Here is a 17,964-nt window from a genome sequence, read left to right as displayed (position 1 = left end):
TTCAGCTCAACCTCTCAAACGCTTTACAAACGCTCTAACATCCACGATGCATTCTCACCGCATCGTCCCATTAGCCCCTTTTACAAACGGGGAGATCTGGGCTTGTGGCTTGCCATTGTGTCAGTGCGCCAGTGCGCCCGGCTCCAGCCCTGCAGGGTACAGCCACCGCAGCTTGGCAGGAGCCCGGCCCGGCGCCCTCCCCGGGGGCGGAGGGAGCCGGCGAGGGGCGGGACCGGCGCGGGTCACGTGACGTCGGGCCCGGAAGCGCTCGCACACGAGACCCCCGGGTGACGAGGTCGGGCGTCGCTCCGTGGAGCGAGCGCGGAGGTCGCGGGGGTCCCTGCGGTTTCGCGTTCCCCGCATCCGCCGCCATGGCCTGGACGAAGTACCAGCTGTTCCTGGCCGGGCTCATGCTCGTCACCGGCTCCATCAACACGCTCTCGGCAAAGTGAGTCTGGGCCGGGCCGGGAGGGGAGGGGGCTCTGCCGGGCCTGCGGCGGCGCGCGGACGCTGGCGACCCCCGCGCCCCGTCCCCGTCCTCCCCCTTCTCGGCTCTCCTTTCCCGGCTTCGCTGGCTGGCCCAGTTTCTCCAGTCGGTTCCGCGGTTCATGGACCACCCCAGGGGTGCGAGGGCTGGGAAATACAGAGCGAGGCCGTGCCTTGATTGCTTTGTGCTTGATCCCAGCGAGTCACCTCCAGCCTCCGCGCCTCAGTTTCCTCATCTTTAAACGCAAGGGTTGGACCGTCTCCTTTCCCCGACCCCTTCCAGCGCTGGCGTCGGAGGCCCCGCCTCTGGGCCGCGGGTGGAGGGAGGCTCCCAGATTTGTGCACGGGAGCTACAGTAGAGGCCATGCGACTGAACGTGAGGGTGGAGGGCTGCGGCGACAGAGAAGGGTGTGCCCCATGGGCCCCTCGTGGAGGAAGGGTTACAGCTGGGCTTTGAAGTTTGGGTGGGATTTCTACACGTGGCGGGGACATCGAGGCAGGAAACAGCAAGGCCAGATGAAGTGGATTGTAACTGGCTCCAAATGCCCAGGCCAGATTTTATCCCATAATCACAGAGGAGCTTTGAGCAGGGAGTGACATGTTAAATGCGATATAGTGAACCTGGTGGTCAAGGTGAAGAAGAGTTGGGTGCAGGCAAAACCACTCCAAGGCTGCTGCATAGCAGATGAGGGGAACCAGGAGGCGGCAGTGAGGCAGGAAAGGACGGACAGGTGGGAGAGACCAGGTACGGAATGAAGCCAGGAGGCCTGACCCACAGGCTCAAGAGACACTGATCGCTCCAAGGTTTCTGCTGGGAGAACAGGAGTGTCATTAACCTAGACAGAGAGGGCAGGCGGGCAGTTGAGCTCTGATGGATGAGAATGAGATGCGCGTGGGACAGTGAGGACAGTCCCCAGGAGGTTGGAGATTGAGGACCCAGGGCTGTCATGAGGCTGAGGGACCAAGCATAGCCTCTTGCCTGTAATGTGCAAGGAGGCCCAGGCAGCAGCCCCTCTTTTGGCAGTAATTTGTCTCTTTCTCTGCCCCCACCTCCCGGCAGGGCCTTCCTGCCCCTTCTGTTCACCGTCTCAGAGCCCCAGTACCCAGAGCCTGGCCTTTTTCTGAACCGATTCCAAAGTGCACGTGCAGAACAGTGGACAGTGGCCCTCTCCCAGTCAGACCTCACTTCCATCTGGTCCTGCCAGGCTCCAGAGCAAGGGGGATTCACCCCAATACCCTCGAGGCTGTGCTTCAGGCCCCCCGGGCACAGGGGTGCTGGGGAGCTGGTCATATCTTATTCATTTTTGAAGCATTTGTTCCTAGCACACTCCATCAGTGGTGTGAGAAATGCCCCCAAAGAGAGGTCTGGGAGAGAAGTACCTTGCTCAGTTCATCGGCCATGTATAAGGCACCTACAGTGTGGGAGGCACTGTCTGGATTTGGGGAAGGAGACAGAAGTGACCAAGAGAAGGTCTTTGAGATGATTAGAATCTGAGGTGGAGGAGACAGATGTGTACACACTTGTCAATCACAGTGTCCTCCCTTCTCCAAAGGAAGTGGAGCTCTGGATGGGGCCCTCCTATCTCTCTGGTTGGGCTCTGGCCAGCTGAGTGTGTGTCTGCATCTGTGTCTTATGCTGGTCTCCTGGGCCCTTCGGCCTCCTGGAGGGTCACTCCTTCTGCTGAGGCCTTAGTTATTTTTTTTTTTTTAACAGTTTTTTTTTTTAATAAATTTTTATTTATTTATTTATTTATTTTCCCCCCCAAAGCACCAGTAGATAGTTGTATGTCATAGTTGCACAGCCTTCTAGTTGCTGTATGTGGGACGCGGCCTCAGCATGGCCGGAGAAGCGGTGCGTCGGTGCGTGCCCGGGATCCGAACCCCGGGCCGCCAGCAGTGGAGCGCACGTACCTAACCGCCAAGCCATGGGGCCGGCCCCCTGAGGCCTTAGTTATAAAGGAGACTCAACCTGAGGGCTTCCATCTCACTTAAGATCTAAACGAAGCAGAACAAGTCGTCCATCCATCCATCTATCTGTTGCACCAGGCAACACCTCAGTCAAGTGCTTAGAGAGTGGCTGTAGGTCTGCCAAGGCTTCTGTCCCCAAGGAGCGTTGAGATAGCCAGTTACTACTGGGGTAAACTGTGCTAACTCAGCTCCTTCCTTAAAAAGCTCCAAACCGGGCAGGTAGGAAGCCAGGGGATCCTCAGTCCCAGGAGGCCTTGCCTTTGAAAGCTGCCAGAGAGGCAAGAAAGAGGCTCCCAGGAGGGGACCCAACCTTTGGTCCTGTCCCCTGCCCTGTAGCCTGATGTGGGGCCTTTCAGGATCCTCCCTATCTGAGACAGGCCCAAGAATTGGATCCTAAACAGTGTTCTAAGGCCAGGCTGTGAGAAGGACACTCTCAGAGAGAAAGAACATGGGAGAGCGGCTGTGTACATCCTGATGGGAATTATCAATTTGAAATCACATTCCAACCTCCAGTTTCTGTCAGGGACAGACAGACAAGAATGTGACCACAACAGGTGCTAACCAGCTAATACACAGAGAGCTCCATGTGCCAGGTCCTGCTCTGGTGGCCTCCCGTGTGTGAATTTAATGAGTTCTCATAACCACCCTGTAAGGCAGATAAACTCATTGTCCCCAGATAAGGAAACTGAGGTATGGAAAGATGCAGTTATTTGCCCAAGTTCAACTCAGCTGTTAAGTGGCAGAGTTTATATTGGCGCCTAAGTGGTCTGGCTCTGGAATCCATGCTCTCCACCACCACTATGGGATGAAGCTGGGGATTTCTCTAGCCATTTCTCGGGGCATTTAGAGTTGTTAAAAACATAAAAATCATCCATTCTCATTCCCACAATTTACAGTCGAGGTCCCAAGAGAAGTTTCTTTTTGTGACTCAGCTGGTTGGTGTCAGCAGGGACCGGAACCTAGGTCTCAGCATTTTAGTCCAGTCCTGTTGTTCTTCAACTGCAGTACCCAAAGTCCCTCTTCCTTGGGGATTTTCTCTCACCTCTCCCAAACAAAGACAAGCATGTGCCCATGGAAATTGTAATCTTATAAGTGGCATCTCCCCTCCCTGCCCTCAGGGTGCCCTCCCTCTGGGACTGGGCAGCAAGCCTCTGTCCCAGCCCAGGGGACCCTGCTGTCACACTGCTTGTTTTCCCCTGGAGCCAGAGGCCACTCAAGGTTTAGAGTCTCTAGTAGCCTCTTGAAGTTTCTTGGCCTATAAAATCATAATGTATCTCTCCCTGGGTTTCTGGGAGGACTAAAGAGAGTGGGTGAGGAAGTGGGTGTGAGCACGTGCTGCCTGCTCTGCTGGGGCCACAGGTCAGCTCTCCGCTGGAGGAGGCCACTCTGCCCACTCAGCAGGTTTGGGGGCACTGCAGGGAGACGGGCCTGCCCTGGCTAGGATGGGGACAGGGGTCACATACCTGTAGGAGGGAAAGCTACCAGTCAGGCTGGCCCTTACCCCCATCTCTGGTCTTGGCAGAGGGCCTCTCCCTGTGAAGTGGCTCCTTCTCCTTTCTGTGGCTGCTTTCTCATCCCTCGCCAGGACCTTCTGCTGAGGCTTCTCCTAGAGACCAAACATGTTGCCCTCCTCAGGCACTGCTTGGGGCTGTCTGCCTGAATCGGTGCCTGTCCATAAGGTCATGCCCATTTTGGAGCCCATTCTCCTGAATCCTGCTGGGGTTCTGCATGTAAAGAGCCCAGAGCAAGTGGATGCTCATTAAGTAAGGCTCAGATCCCCTCCGAAACTTCTGCAGGCTGTGAAGCCCACTCAGCCAGGGAGGGGCCATGGGGGTGACTTCCCCTCCAATAGTCAGGCCTGCTGGGTCCAGGGACCCTGCCAGGAAGGTGGCAGGAGGCCTGGGACCACTGGGCTTCTATTAGGGAAGGACTCTGACTGTCCTGTCTGTGCCAGCTCTAACTTTTGCCTTGGCAGCTGTCCCCACCCTTGGGTTCCATGAGCTGGCATGGGACAGTTGCTTCAAAGGGGTTCCTGGGCCAGCTGGAGAAAGCCTTAAATCAGGAGGGCAGTGTAGTAGAGTGGAAAGAGCATGAGGCTTGGCAGCTGTGAGATTAGATGAGTCACTGGACCTCTCTAAGCCTCAGTTTCATCTGTAAAATGGGCATGATGATCCCTGCCCCACCTTCTTCCCAGACACAAGGTAGGATCTACTGAGGAAGGTTTTCTAATACTCAGAGATGAGAGGGCTCATCATCCTTTGTCACTAGTAAGCTAGGGCCACCTGCTTTGCCACCCCAGAGCGTAGAAAAGGCCTGTGGCCCTTCTGAAGATCCCAGGCAGGAGAAAGAAGCTGACTCACGAGGCTTCCTCTCGCCCACAATGCAAGAGGAAATGGCAGAGATTATGCAGGGAACGGACACACAGCTAATCGGTCTGAGCCACATCAGCCGTTTCCTCAGTCTCTCCACCACCCCCACACACACGCCCATATCTCTCACAATGCTGAGCTTTGAGTTTGACTGGGCGAGGCCACGCCAGAGTGACTCACCGCCACTTTTCCTTGTATGACTTTGGACACATTATTTCAGCTTTGTGCATCAAGTCTCCTCATTTGCAAATGGAGGGGCAGGACAATGTGGTCCCTGTTGAGCCTTTCAGTAATGGCAGACCCTGGAGTCTGAGACAGCTGGGTCCTACCCTGAGCCCACCCCTCAGCCCGCCGAGACCCAGGGAACTGTAAAAGAAGCTGGCCTCTGCCAGCAGAGGGCACTCCTCATGCGGCCTCAGCCTGACCCTGCTGGGTCCCCACAGGCTTCCTACCCTGGAGACCAGGGCTTTCCCCAGGATACAGTATCTAGAGAGAACGGAGGGCCCATCTGCAGGGCTGACCCTCTTCCCGCTCCAGCCAGGGTGATGGGAAGAATCTGGAGTCAGAGGTGATAGGAGAACTTCAGGTGTTGAGGAGGGGACACAGAACTGGAGGTGGAGAGTCGTGGGTACAAGCCCTGTGTCCCTCGAGCCCTCCTTGGTCCCTGGGTTCCTCGTCTGTCGAATAAGGAGCTTCGTGAGATGATGGCTGAGTTTCTTCTCTTTCAGCACTTTGTGCCTCAGCCAGCAGGGTGGGTCCCAGAATGGATGCTCTCCCAGAAGCTTTCAGGCTGGAGCAGAGCAGGGCCACGCTGACCCAACACAAGGGGAGATGGCTCCTGCTCAATAGAGGGGAAGGAGGGAGAAGGGGCAGAAAAGAACTTTTATTGAATACCTGCCATGTTCCTGGTCTCATATAGTTTATCTTATTTATTACTTCTGACAGTTCTTCAGTGTTGGCATTATTATCCCCATTTTATAGATGAGAAACCTATAACTTGTCCAGCCTGTGAGACTCAAAAGTCTGAGCTTTCCATGGGTCCTGCTGCCTTTCCTGACTGTAAATTCAAGCAGATGGGTTTGGTCCTAGATCCACCCGTTGTTACCCATATGAGCCTGAGCACAGCTCTCTCCACACCTCCGCCCCAGCCTTGAAGTCCTCGTCTGTAAAACAAGGATCTCTGTCGTGAGGCTTCAACCAGACAACCCACGTGAAGTGCTCCGCACAGGCCTGGCACAAAGTCAGTGCTCAATGAATTGTACGTTTATAAAAACATGTTAGTGAAGTGTTTTGCAAATAGCCGAGTGCTAGCCCACCTTAGGGGTCAGACTCTGTCATCCGCAGATGAACTGGGGCTGGATTTTGGCTCTTGTTCTGTGCTACCTGGGGTCCTCTGTGCCTGCACAAGGAGCCCAAGTCTGTCTCAGGGCCAGGACTCCCTCAGATGTCTTCCCGTCAGAAGCCTGACTCTGTCCCCAAGTGCCTGCAGGCCTGCTCTCCTCCCTGGCCTGAAGAGAGGCTGGGCAGGGCAACCTGTCCCTGACACTCAATCTTGGGCTGCAAGCCTGCCCCAGGCCCTCAGATACAAAAAGATTCCATTTCCCCAGCTGGGAACGCTGCCAGCCCCAACGTGTTCAGGCAGACCCAGCCCTTGGAGAAAGCAGACATGCCCTTGGAGGAGGGGAGGGAGCTCAGCACGAGCCCTATAGCCAGCTCCCCACACGGTGCCCCACGCTGTGGAAGGACAGGCCCAGCTTGTCCCACCAGCAGGGGGCACTTCAGACCAGGTGAGAAATGAGGACTCATGGAGACAATGCCTCTGGACTGGAGTACCTGCCTATTTGCTCAGTCTCAAAGTCTGAAAGCCCCATTCATTCAGTAAAAAAATGTTTGAGCTTCTGTTTAGTAATGTTCCAGGAGCAGGGGATTGAGAGATGTGGAAGTTGCTGGATGCCAAGCTCACACTCTCAAGTGACAGTGACTCTGGAACCAGAAAGTGATAGGGATGTGAGTTGTCATTACTGTAGGCTGTGTTGGCGGTGACCCAAAGGGAGTCATGGGAGGTGGCTCCACCACTAGATCTGGGGGTCATTTTGAGCCTGCCGATCTGTGCCGTGGGTGTGGCCCCAAGAAGAGGAAGGGGCTTCCACACCTGCCCTTGTCCTAGGCTTCTGGTTGCTCTTCATGGACTTGGCAGGACCTTCCTTGTTCCCTCCTGGACGAGCCCTGGCTCCAACCTCGGGAATTCCCGTCTCTCTGACCGTCTCGCTTGCCCTGGGGCACTTGGCTCTGCGCCACTGGTAAAACTTGACCTCTTCTCTCTTCTCTGTTCTGCCCAGTCGCCTCACCCCCAGCCCTCCCAGAGGGCTCTTTCCGCAAAAGTGAGTCTGGCTGGGTTGGAGAGCAGGCCTGCCGGGGTGAGCCACACGGTTGGTGTGTGGCCCGCACCCACATCTCATGTCCTGTCCTGCCTGAGGATCCAAGAGCCAGAACCGGCAGCAAATCAGGCCGAAATGAGACCCCACAGAGCAGGTGGTTTCTATTCGGTAGTGGGGGCTTTCTTTGCCCCCTTGGTACTGGGACTGGTTACAGCCTGGTCCCCTGACTCAGGCAGGGCCCCAGATTTCTCTCTGCCTTCCCAACCAGTCATATCAGAACCTCTCCCCGCCCTTCAGCTCTCCTTTGACCCCCACCACTCCCAAGAACCACAAGCCCTCTAACTGCCCCTCTCTACAACTCCGGGCATGCATGGGGTCTCTCACTGTGAGATGAGTTTGCTGTAGGCCTCTCTCTGTTCACTCACCCTAGGATGTGTTCAGATCTGAGTAGACCTGGTCTCTCCTTCACAGGTCTGTGCTACCACCACCATTGAGCCCACCCTCCCCACTGCCAGCATCAGGGCATCATGCCCTTGCCCTGGGCTGTGGGCAAGAGCTCCCCGTTCCCCTCCCTAAACTCAGGGCACAGAGAAGCCAAGGCTGAACAGGATTTTTGTCAACCCCAGACTCTACCAGCTTGGCACAACCAGCGGCCCGTGCTCGCGGCACAGGAAGCAGAAGGCTCCCCTGCCCTTAGGGAGCTCAGGCTTGTGGCAGAGATGAGCCAGCGGGGAGTAGGGCTGGGCACTACAATGTGGCTGCTCTTGACGGACATTGCAAGGAAAGACATTTAAGAAAAAGAAGTCCTGAGTCTTGTACTTGAGAGACAGCCACCTGCATGTGGGGTGCTGCAGAGGGAGCAGGTCAGTAGCCTGCAAGGAGCAGCCCTGGGTCTGCGTTGACTTGAGTCAGCAGTGCGATGTGGTGGACGCAGTAGAAGTGTGTCAACTAATCCAGGATGTCCAGCGTGAGGGAGGGGCCACTGTCTTGCTAGACTCAGTCTGGGCCAGATCACATGGCCTTGGCTCTGGACCTGGGCCCCCCGGAGCGCTTCCAGAAGTCAGCAGTCAGGGGTGTGAAAGGTTAGAAGGGCTGGGGCTGTTTAGCCAGGAGATGACAAGGTTCAGAAGAAGTTGGAAAAGTCACCAAATATCTGAAGGGCTTTCAAGTGAAAGAGAGATCAGACTAGACCCCAGGGACACAACAAAGCCCAGCAAAAATGAAATTCAGGAATGGGAGCTTTAGTGCATGGATGGCGGACAGTGCAGAGTGATTGGTGATAGCTGCCCGGAGCGCTATGCCGCAAAGGATTCTGGGCATGTGTCTGGGCTCCGCGGGGAAGCGTGCCGTAATCAATTATGCCATCTGCCAGGGTGCTGGCTGCGAGGCCGCTCCACTAGTGCCGTACTTGCCACCTGCTTTAGAGTCAGCGCTCGAAAAACCCTCCAAACCCTTGAGGTTACATGAAGGGGACCAGGTGGGCTGTGTCAGGCAGTCATTTCCCAGGGCCCAAGTGCGCTTGTGTGCCAGGGGCTCTTGATATTTTTTGTGCCATGGATCCTTTTGATAGTCTGGTGAAGCCTAGAGTATTGTTTTAGAATCTGCAAATAAGGGGCTGGCCCAGTCGCGTAGCAGTTAAGTTTGTGCGTTCCTCTTCAGCAGCCCATGGTGCGCCAGTTCAGATTCTGGGCATGGACCTACCCACCGCTCATCAAGCCACGCTGAGGCGGCGTCCCACATAGAATCACTAGAAGGACCTACGACTGGGATATACAGCTGTGTACTGGGGCTTTGGGGAGAAAAAAGAACAAGAGAAAGATTGGCAACAGATGTTAGCTCAGGGCCAATCTTCCTCCAAAAAAAAAAAATGTGCAAATAAAAGACCAAGGATTATAGGAAAAGCCAATTATATTGAAATAAAGTTATTAAACATTAAAAAAGCAAAGTTGTGAGATAGTAATATATGTATGTATATACTTCTTAACACAAAACTATAAGCAGTGGGTCTAATTACTGTAATTTTGGAATAGTGATGAGTGTAAATGATACTTCACGATATCCACAAGGACTCTAGTGTGATAATGAGAAGAGCTGTGATTTCTGTGTGACAAAGTCACAGGTACTGCAATACTACATTCAGGATTTGAGGAAATGCTAACTTTCAGTTAAAGTTCATGCAACTTCAGCTCAAGGCCCCAACATTCAGTCCACAATCCCAGATGAAGACTCCTTGCTGTGGACACTGGCCTCCTGGAGAGGGAGCCCCTCTGAGCCCAGGCCCCTCCGTCTGGCCTCTTGGCGTTGAGAGGAGCGAGCTTGTCAGCAGGGCTGGGGTCACAGAGCCCGCCACATGGCCAGGGTTTGACCTTCTCTCTCCGCTGCAGGTGGGCGGACAACTTCGTGGCCCAGGGCTGTGGAGGGAGCAAGGAACACAGCTTCCAGCATCCCTTCCTCCAGGTATCTACCCCGTCCCTCCACACCTCCCGTCTCCCAGGCCTCAAGCCAGGCATCCCCCGTGAGGCCCTGCTGTTTCCTGAGCTAGGGGTGGAGCCTTCCCCTGCTCCCAGAAGAACCATCCACTTCTCTCTCTCTCTCCCTGGGACAAAGGCAGGGTGTGGGTGCCCCTGGAAGGGGGCAGAGGGCACAGTCTTCTGTGAGAAGCCTGCTCCAGTCCTGGTGAGCGGTCATGCCCTGGGCACCATGAGGCCAGCCCTCCCACATCCAAGTCAGGACACATTTGGAAAACATCCTCAGTAGCAAAACCCGCTCTCCATCCACAGGGAGCCCACACCCCACTGGGACGGGGCAGACACCGTAAATGGAAGGCACCTTGTTGCTAGACTGGGAATCGGGAGACTCAAATTTCAGCCCCAGCTCTGCCAGCGACTTGCTCTGTGACTTTAAATAAGTTCTTCAGCCTTTCTGGACCTCAGTTTCTCCATCTGGAACTTGACCGGGGTGGGTCTAGATCGGTGGTTTTCAGACCAGGCTCATGCAGCCTTAGGGTGTCTGTTGAGGTGTTTCAGGGGCTTAAGGGTAGACCCAGGAGGCAGTCTCTGCCTCTCCCATACAGCAGCTCTGCTTTTGTCTGCTTTACATGTTGCGGTTATAGGTAAGCTCTTGTTTGAAGAAAGATTGTGTTAAAAAATTTTGTTAAAGGTGACCCTCCCTCCAGCTGTAAGCTCCTGTGGCTCTGTCCTCACAGGCGGTGGGCATGTTCCTGGGAGAGTTCTCCTGCCTGGCTGTCTTCTACCTGCTCCGGTGCAGAGCTGCGGGGCAGCCAGACGCCAGCGTGGGTCCCCAGCAGCCCTTCAACCCCCTTCTTTTCCTGCCCCCAGCCCTCTGCGACATGACCGGGACCAGCATCATGTATGTGGGTGAGTAGCCTCCAGGCCAAGAAGAGCTCAGTGAAGCCCACAGCCCGAGGGGGCACCGGTAAAACAGCCACCCCCACGCCCAGCTCATCTTCACTTCACCTCTGCCCCTCTCCCACAGACTTTCTCTCTCTCTCACACACACACACTCTCTCTCTCAATCAAGGTTTATTGAGCACATGCTATGTGTGAGGTGTCTTCAGCCCTAAGGACACCTCAGTGAACAGACAGCCTTAGCCCTCGTGAGCTAATGTCATGTGTCTCTCCTCTCCTAGCCCTGAACATGACCAGTGCCTCCAGCTTCCAGATGCTGAGGGGAGCAGTGATCATATTCACAGGCCTGTTCTCAGTGGCCTTCCTGGGGCGGAGGCTGGCGCTGAGCCAGTGGCTGGGCATCCTTGCGACTATCGCGGGGCTGGTCGTCGTTGGCCTGGCCGACCTCCTGAGCAAGAATGACGATCAGCACAAGCTCAGTGAAGTGATCACAGGTGCGGCCGGGGTCGGGGATCCAGGGGCTGCCTGTCCTGTCCTATCCTGTCCTCCCTGGGAGCCCAGCGCAGAGTCATTCAACAGACTTTTACCAGCTCTCCTGTATGCCCGGCCCTGGGTGAGGGCTCATGGGATACCAGCTGACGTGGACATGCAGCTGCTCTCGAGGTGATGGGTAGAGTGTAGGGAAAACCAGAAAGGCACAAGCACATGAGAGAGGGGCAGACAGGAGTGGGGAGGTTGGAGGAGGGCGAGGGCTTGTGCTGTGATGCACGCACATACACAAACTGCCGGGCTGGGGAGAGGGAAGGAATGAGCGTTGGTTGAGCAATTGCCAAGTGCCCAGCCCGTGCTGAGCACTGTGCGCTCATCATCACAGCCATGCTCACAGTCCTAGGAAGGAAGCACTGCAGCCTATGTTACAATGAAGTCACCACCCTGGTCCCTCAGAGGCAGGATTAAACCAGAAATGTGTGTCTCAAAGCCTGCTGCTTCTCAAAGACCTGCCTACCCCACTGTGCAGTTCTCAGGCCCAGGCAGGCCTTCAGACCTTCTGGAGCCTCAGCCCAGAGAGGGTGACAGTGCCTGCCCTCCTGGCCTGCCCCACCCGTCAGGGGCCAGGAGTTCAGAAATGGGGCCTGTCATGACTGTGCCTCGTGAACTGTATGGGGCCCTGCAAAAGTCAGGGGCTGTGAGTGTTGTTATGTCCCCGTGGGAGCTGTCTCCCTCAGCACTGGGCCTGCCACCCTGCCAGTGGCCCACTGGCCTTGCTGTCCTGGCTCCCGACCCTGGTGCAGCCCTGGCCTCACCCTGGGCCCCTCCTTTCCCACAGGGGACCTGTTGATCGTCATGGCCCAGATCATCGTCTCCATCCAGATGGTGCTGGAGGAGAAGTTCGTCTACAAGCATAACGTGCACCCGCTGCGGGCAGTTGGCATTGAGGGTGTGTGTGGGCGCAGGAGCTGGGAGGAGGGCACTGGTTGGGGGGATACCCTGGAGGGTAGCACGTGGAGGGAATGCACAAGTGGGAGCGCAGGGCAGGGTGCCTGGACCGCTGGGAGGGTGTGAGCCTCCTGCCCCCATTCCTTCCTCCCTTCACCACATACGTGTTGACAAATACTCTGACACCTGCCATGCACATGGCCAGGAGCTAGGGGAGGACAAGGACAAAGATGAATGAGATGCATGCCCCACTCTAGAGGAGTTGACCAGCGAGAAAGGGCAGCAGTGCAGGTTAGCTCAGACCACCTGTGCTCAAGTGATGTTTCACCTACTGGGCGTGTCTGAGCGTCTTGGGGCAGAGAAGGTGGCCTTTGAGCTGCAGATTTCAACAGGCAAGAGTGGGAAGGAGGGAAATCCAGACAGAGCAAAGACGGGGAGCTGGACATGAGTTTGGAAACCAGTGAGGAATAGTTAGGGTGAGATACAGGTTTGAGGTTGGGAAGTGATGAGACATTGAGTAGGTCAAAGTCATATCATGAAGAACCTTGAACATCAGACAAGTGAATTTAGACTTTAAATGACAGGCAGGGAGGAACTACCGTAGGTTTTTGAGCAGGGAAGTAACTATCAAAATTATGCTTTAAAAAGATGCAACTAGCAGAGCGATTAGAGCAGTGCTACCAAGTGTGGCCTGTGGACCAGTCGGGGAGCCTGCTTGTGCATGGTCCACAGTGAGCTGAGGGCTTACGGCAGAATGTTAATCCACCATGTAATCCAGCATACTGTTTGTTTCCGCTCGTTTTTTTCCTAGCAAGACTTTCTGAATGAAGCAGTGCATTGATTTACATTCTGATCCAGCTCCTTGTCACAGCCCAGTGACACTGAATTAGAGAGCTATGTTTTTCCACACTTCTGAGAGCAGTATAGTGGTTGCAGCCAGCAATTCTTTTTTAAATAAATAGAATAGAATTTAAAAGTGTCAGAGAGCATTGTACATTATAAGGGTAGCTATTGTTTTATGAAAGTGTGCATGTTTGTATGCGCCTGTGCACACGTATACTGGTCACTATATAAAATGTATTTCTTACTCTTGGTCCAGTTGGAAGATGTGGATTAAAGTGGAGAAGGGGCAGCTAGAGCCCATTCAGTAGGCCGTTGTGAATTCCTGATGGGAGGAGCGGCTCCAGGACCTGAAAGGAAGGAGCTGGTGTAGGGCCGCTAGAAAGAGGTGGCCAGGAGATCAGTGGAGCCCTTGCTGGGTGGGAAGTGCTGGGAGTCTGGGGACGGAGCGGAGAGTGTGATATGCTTCCTCCACTCCCACAGGCCTCTTTGGCTTCGTGATCCTCTCCCTGCTGCTGGTGCCCATGTACTACATCCCTGCCGGCTCCTTCAGTGGAAACCCTCACGGGACGCTGGAGGATGCGCTGGACGCCTTCTGCCAGGTGGGCCGACAACCACTCATTGCCCTGGCGCTGCTGGGCAACATCAGCAGCATTGCCTTCTTCAACTTTGCGGGCATCAGTGTCACTAAGGAACTGAGCGCCACCACTCGCATGGTGCTGGACAGCCTGCGCACTGTTGTCATCTGGGCGGTGAGCCTGGCACTGGGCTGGGAGGCCTTCCACCCACTGCAGATCCTCGGCTTCCTCATCCTCCTGATGGGCACCGCCCTCTACAACGGGCTGCACCGCCCGCTGCTCACCCGCCTGTCCAGGGGCCGGCCCCCGGCAGAGGAGGGTGAGCATGAGAGACTGCTGGGTGGCTCTCGGACTGCCATCAACGATACCAGCTGAGCCTTCTGCAGGGCCTCTGCTGCCACCTGGACACTCCTTGTTCGTCCTGAGGCTGAGGTCACACAGGCTGGTGAGCCTCGAGTGCCCTGTGCCCAAGGCCTCACCCTGCCCCTCCCCACAGACCCCCAGGAAAGCTGCTGCCACAGAACATGACATGATACCCTGGTCCTCCTTTGTCACAACCCCCTGCAGAGAGGTGTTACCCAGCCCCCCACAGGCCTGAGGACAGTGACCGACCCCTGCCTGGCTCCACGAGGAAGTCACTTAACCTTCTTGAGGCCACGATTGCCTCATCCGCACCCACCTGTGCCTCGTCTGCACCCACCTGTGCAGGTTGTTATGCAAGAGAATGAAAGTTAAGCACCGTATTTTCTAAAACTTGTAAGATATACCCTAACCCTGTCTGGAGACCTAGGTTTCAGTCGGGCTGTGCAGCAGACTCGTGTATGCTCCCTAGCCCATTACCTGGTCGCTCTGGGCCTTGGTGTCCTGCTCTGTAAAGCAGAAGGTATCAACGCTGTGGCTTCAGTGCCTTCCAGCCCCAGCTGGACACAGTTTGTAGGCCTACGATTTTGACCTACCTGGGAAAGGAGTAACAGCCCATTTATTGGAAATGCCCCTCTGCCCACAGTGCCTCCTCCCCAAGCCTGTTTTGATGTCCTTGCTCACACACCCTCAAGTCTTCCCTGACTGAGAGGGATTACAGCCAGAATTCCAGGCAGCCCTTGATAACAGCGTTTAGGATGTCTTTACCTCCATTTTAAAGATGAGGAAACTGAGGCCTAGGGTTGTGTATTGTTTGGCAGGAGGGCTCTCTTGCTGTAGGCTCTGGCCATGCAGCCACATGATCCTGCCATAGGCTGAGATCTAGAGTACATTTGGACCTCAGCCCCTACCTCCCAACCGGACTCTTAGAGAACCCTCCAGGTTGGTGGACTTACCAGGATTCTACCATTTAAAGTAATTCTGGTATCCCAGGCATTGTGTTAAGTGCTTAACTTTCATAGCAGCCTGCACGGGTGGGTGCAGACAAGGCAACTGTGGCCCCAAGAAGGTTAAGTGACTTCCTCATGGAGCCAGCATTCTAAGCTAGGTTTGTCTGATTCCACACCTGGGCCCCCACCTCCCATATGGGTTTCCCTGGGGTCTTTGGGGGGAATTTCCTGTGGCTGGGATAGAAGCATTATGCTGTTGTCCTCCTGGTAACCCCACCCAGAAGAGATGGGACTGGTTGGCATCAGGGACTGCAGGGAGCTGAGCAGCCCTCTGTTCCAGTGTTCCTCACTCTGTGGTAGTTTCTGGAGCCTCAGACCATCTTCCTGGGCTGCTCAATCATAAAACAAAACACTGAATGCCTTCCTTAAAATAGGTTCTGGGGGAAGGGATCTTTGACAAGCAAAGCCCTCAGACTATGCGGGAATCCAGCAGGTTCTTACAGCTTGTTGGGAGAGGAGGGCCTCTCCATCCCACCAGCTCACAGAAGAAGGAAATGGAGAGTGAGGGTGGTGGGGACTACAGCTGCCTTGTCCAAAAAACTGGGGCCTTAGAATGTTGTTTTAGGCTTTATTTTAAAAAGGGAAATTGGTAGTATGGACTTTTTTTTAACAAGAGGGAAGGAGCACAAGGGTTGGAACGTTCCTGGGGATAGCGTCTAGAATGTTGGGATGGAAAAGCTCTAATGTACCAAAGCATAGAAATCACCCAGTCCACCATTCATTGTTCAGATGAAGAAACTAAAGCCCAGAGAGAGGAAGGAACTTCCCAAGGTCACACAGCCAGTGACACGCAAAGCCAGATTTCCTGGTTCTCAGTACTTGCCCACCCCATTCTGCCACAGGGAGCGTAGCCAGGGGCCTGTACCGAGAGTCCAGGACTGCTCCTCTGCTGCAGACTGCCCAGCCTGTGCGCTCAACCATGCAAACCGCTTCAGAGGGTGTTAGAGAAGCACTTGGCCTTTATTTGAATGCTGCCATGGGAGACTGTGTTGATTTTAATGTTGAAGGGGTGGGGGGAACTATAATGGGACTTCAGTGGTCAGGGGTTGCAGAGCATAGGGACACCCTGTCAGGCCTGCCACCAACTCAGGGAACCTGCTTTACCTCCTGGAGCTTTAGGTCTTCACATCTCCAAAATGAGAAAGCCAGCCTCCATCTCGCAGGATGAGTGTGAAAATTACATAAGATGATAAACTGAAGGTGCCTGTATGTGCCAGCGCACAGCAGAGTGTCACGTAGGGCTGCACTGTCCACCACAGTGGTCCATCGGGGGCACTGAAGTCCCAGCATTGTCACGGCACAGAACATCGGTTTTGCTCAGCATAGGAGAAATGTTTTATTAAAACAAACCATCATGGAGTAGAATGTGAAATTCATATTGATGATAAATTAAAACAGGATGCCTCCAGAAAATTTTATGCTGGCAGTAGGTGCCCTCCCAGGCCCTGGGATGTGTCCACTGTACCCTGTTGTCAGAGGTGCTTTGAGGGTGAATGAGAGGCCTTGCTGTGTTGTGCTGGTCATGTGCAAGGGGAAGGACCTCCCTTCTCCTGAGTCTGGAGGGTTGCGGGGAATGTCTGTAGCTGTGGCCTACTGTTCTTCTGAGTGGAGTAAGGGAGCCCTGAATGGTGGGCATTTGGCGTGGAGGCCCTGAGCCCCAAAATCAGAATAACTGATAACAGACCTCCATGGGTTATCAAATATTTGAACATCGGTTCAAATACAGTGTAATTTAAATCATCCACATAGTGAACTGATTAGTCCTCGTAGAGTGATCCTAGGGGAGCCTGTGGCTGGAGCTTCCTCCAGGACTGCCATCCAGGCCCGGGAGTAGCCCTCAGGCTCCTCTCCACCGGGAATCTGCCCACAAGGCGGAGATTTAGTCCCGTGCCAAATGGTTCTGTTTGCCTTTACTTTGTCCAAAGGACTCTGCATAGTTGAACAAGCAGACAGCGCTTCAGGAGGTCAGAGCTCTGACCCCTTATGAGGACTTCAGAGGAGTGGAGCAAAGGGCCTCCTGTGTAGGAGAAAGAAGCAGAATCTGGCGTCAGAGAGCTGTGTTCTCAGCCCTGCCTCTACCTTGACTGGATGGCCTTGGACAAGTCATGTTACCTCTCAAGACCTTGGCTACCTATAAAAAGGAGAGGTTCTCAGCATTCCTAAACGTGTTCACCTCCCTGAGCCACTTATAGATTGCCTTTTGTTGGCTACATCCTTTCAAAACTCGAGGTAAGCAGGGGTTTCCCTATGTAGCCATAAAAGTTTATAGATCACCCTTCTTCATTAAGAACACTTGTCAAAAAAAATTTAATAAGGATTTCTATCCCAGAATTCAGCAAACTTGATTGAGGACTGATGTGCTCCAAGGAGAGTGGATCCATCAAAGAACACAGGAGAAATGAATATGTAAAGAAAGAATTCCAGCACAGTGTGATGTGCAATAAGAGGCCTTTGTATGAGGTGCAGGGAAGGTAGTACAGGAGAGACCAGCTAACTCCATCTAGAACTGTCAGAGAGAGCTCCACTTGAACTGGGTGTTGAAGGATGAGCAGGAGTCCCAGGCTGGGGGGCTGGAGGGCAGGAGAAGGAGTATTCCAGGATGGAACAGCTTGTAAAACGTACGGAAACGTGAAGGCGTATAACAAGGCGATGTAGTCAAGAACTGCAGGTAAGTGGACTGGTGTGCCTGGCAGTAAGCATGCAACGCAGAAGAGGCCAGAGAGGTGGGCAGGCGCCCAGACAGTGTTGTACCCTCAGTGCTGCTGAGGCATTAGAACTCTTGTCATTAGACGGTGGAGTGCCATGGAGAGTTTTAGGCAGGGGAGGCGACATGATCCAAATTGCTGTTTAGAAAGATGACCTGGTGGTTATATGGAGACAGGTTTGATTGGCGTTAAGAGGTACTGAAGACAGACCAGTAAAACCACCCTTGATTAGGGTCTGGACTAGAGAAATGGGGGTGAGGATGAATATAAGAGCCATTCAGGGAGGAGGCTCACATTGCAGAGCCCCTGGCTGTTGGGTCTTCTATTGTGTAAGCCGCCACCAGAGTGGGTCTTCTCGCCCCCATCGCCAGTAGACCCACGGAGTATCCCCAGGTACCGCTCCAGCCAGCGAACTCAAGAAGATTCTGCTTTCCGGGACGGTAGACATAGTTCACTTCAGCATGC

At 54.4% G+C, this 17,964-nt stretch overlaps 1 protein-coding gene across 1 annotated transcript; it reads left to right on the top strand.

Annotated features, from left to right (window-relative positions):
- The first annotated feature begins 269 nt into the window (after positions 1–269).
- Positions 270–16,153, top strand: SLC35F6 (solute carrier family 35 member F6). The gene is made up of 6 exons (XM_004418253.3): positions 270–448; positions 9,586–9,658; positions 10,407–10,578; positions 10,851–11,063; positions 11,897–12,007; positions 13,330–16,153. The coding sequence occupies exons 1-6, from the start codon at positions 372–374 to the stop codon at positions 13,797–13,799; spliced, it is 1,116 nt and encodes a 371-aa protein (XP_004418310.1). The 5' UTR covers positions 270–371; the 3' UTR covers positions 13,800–16,153.
- The last annotated feature ends 1,811 nt before the right edge of the window (positions 16,154–17,964 follow it).

Source organism: Ceratotherium simum, chromosome 11 (assembly GCF_057802395.1).
Source record: "Ceratotherium simum simum isolate JZ-2026a chromosome 11, ASM5780239v1, whole genome shotgun sequence".
NCBI classification, from domain to species: Eukaryota; Metazoa; Chordata; class Mammalia; order Perissodactyla; family Rhinocerotidae; genus Ceratotherium; species Ceratotherium simum.
Note: the sequence above shows the minus strand (reverse complement) of the source record. Positions and strands in the feature narration are given on the sequence as shown.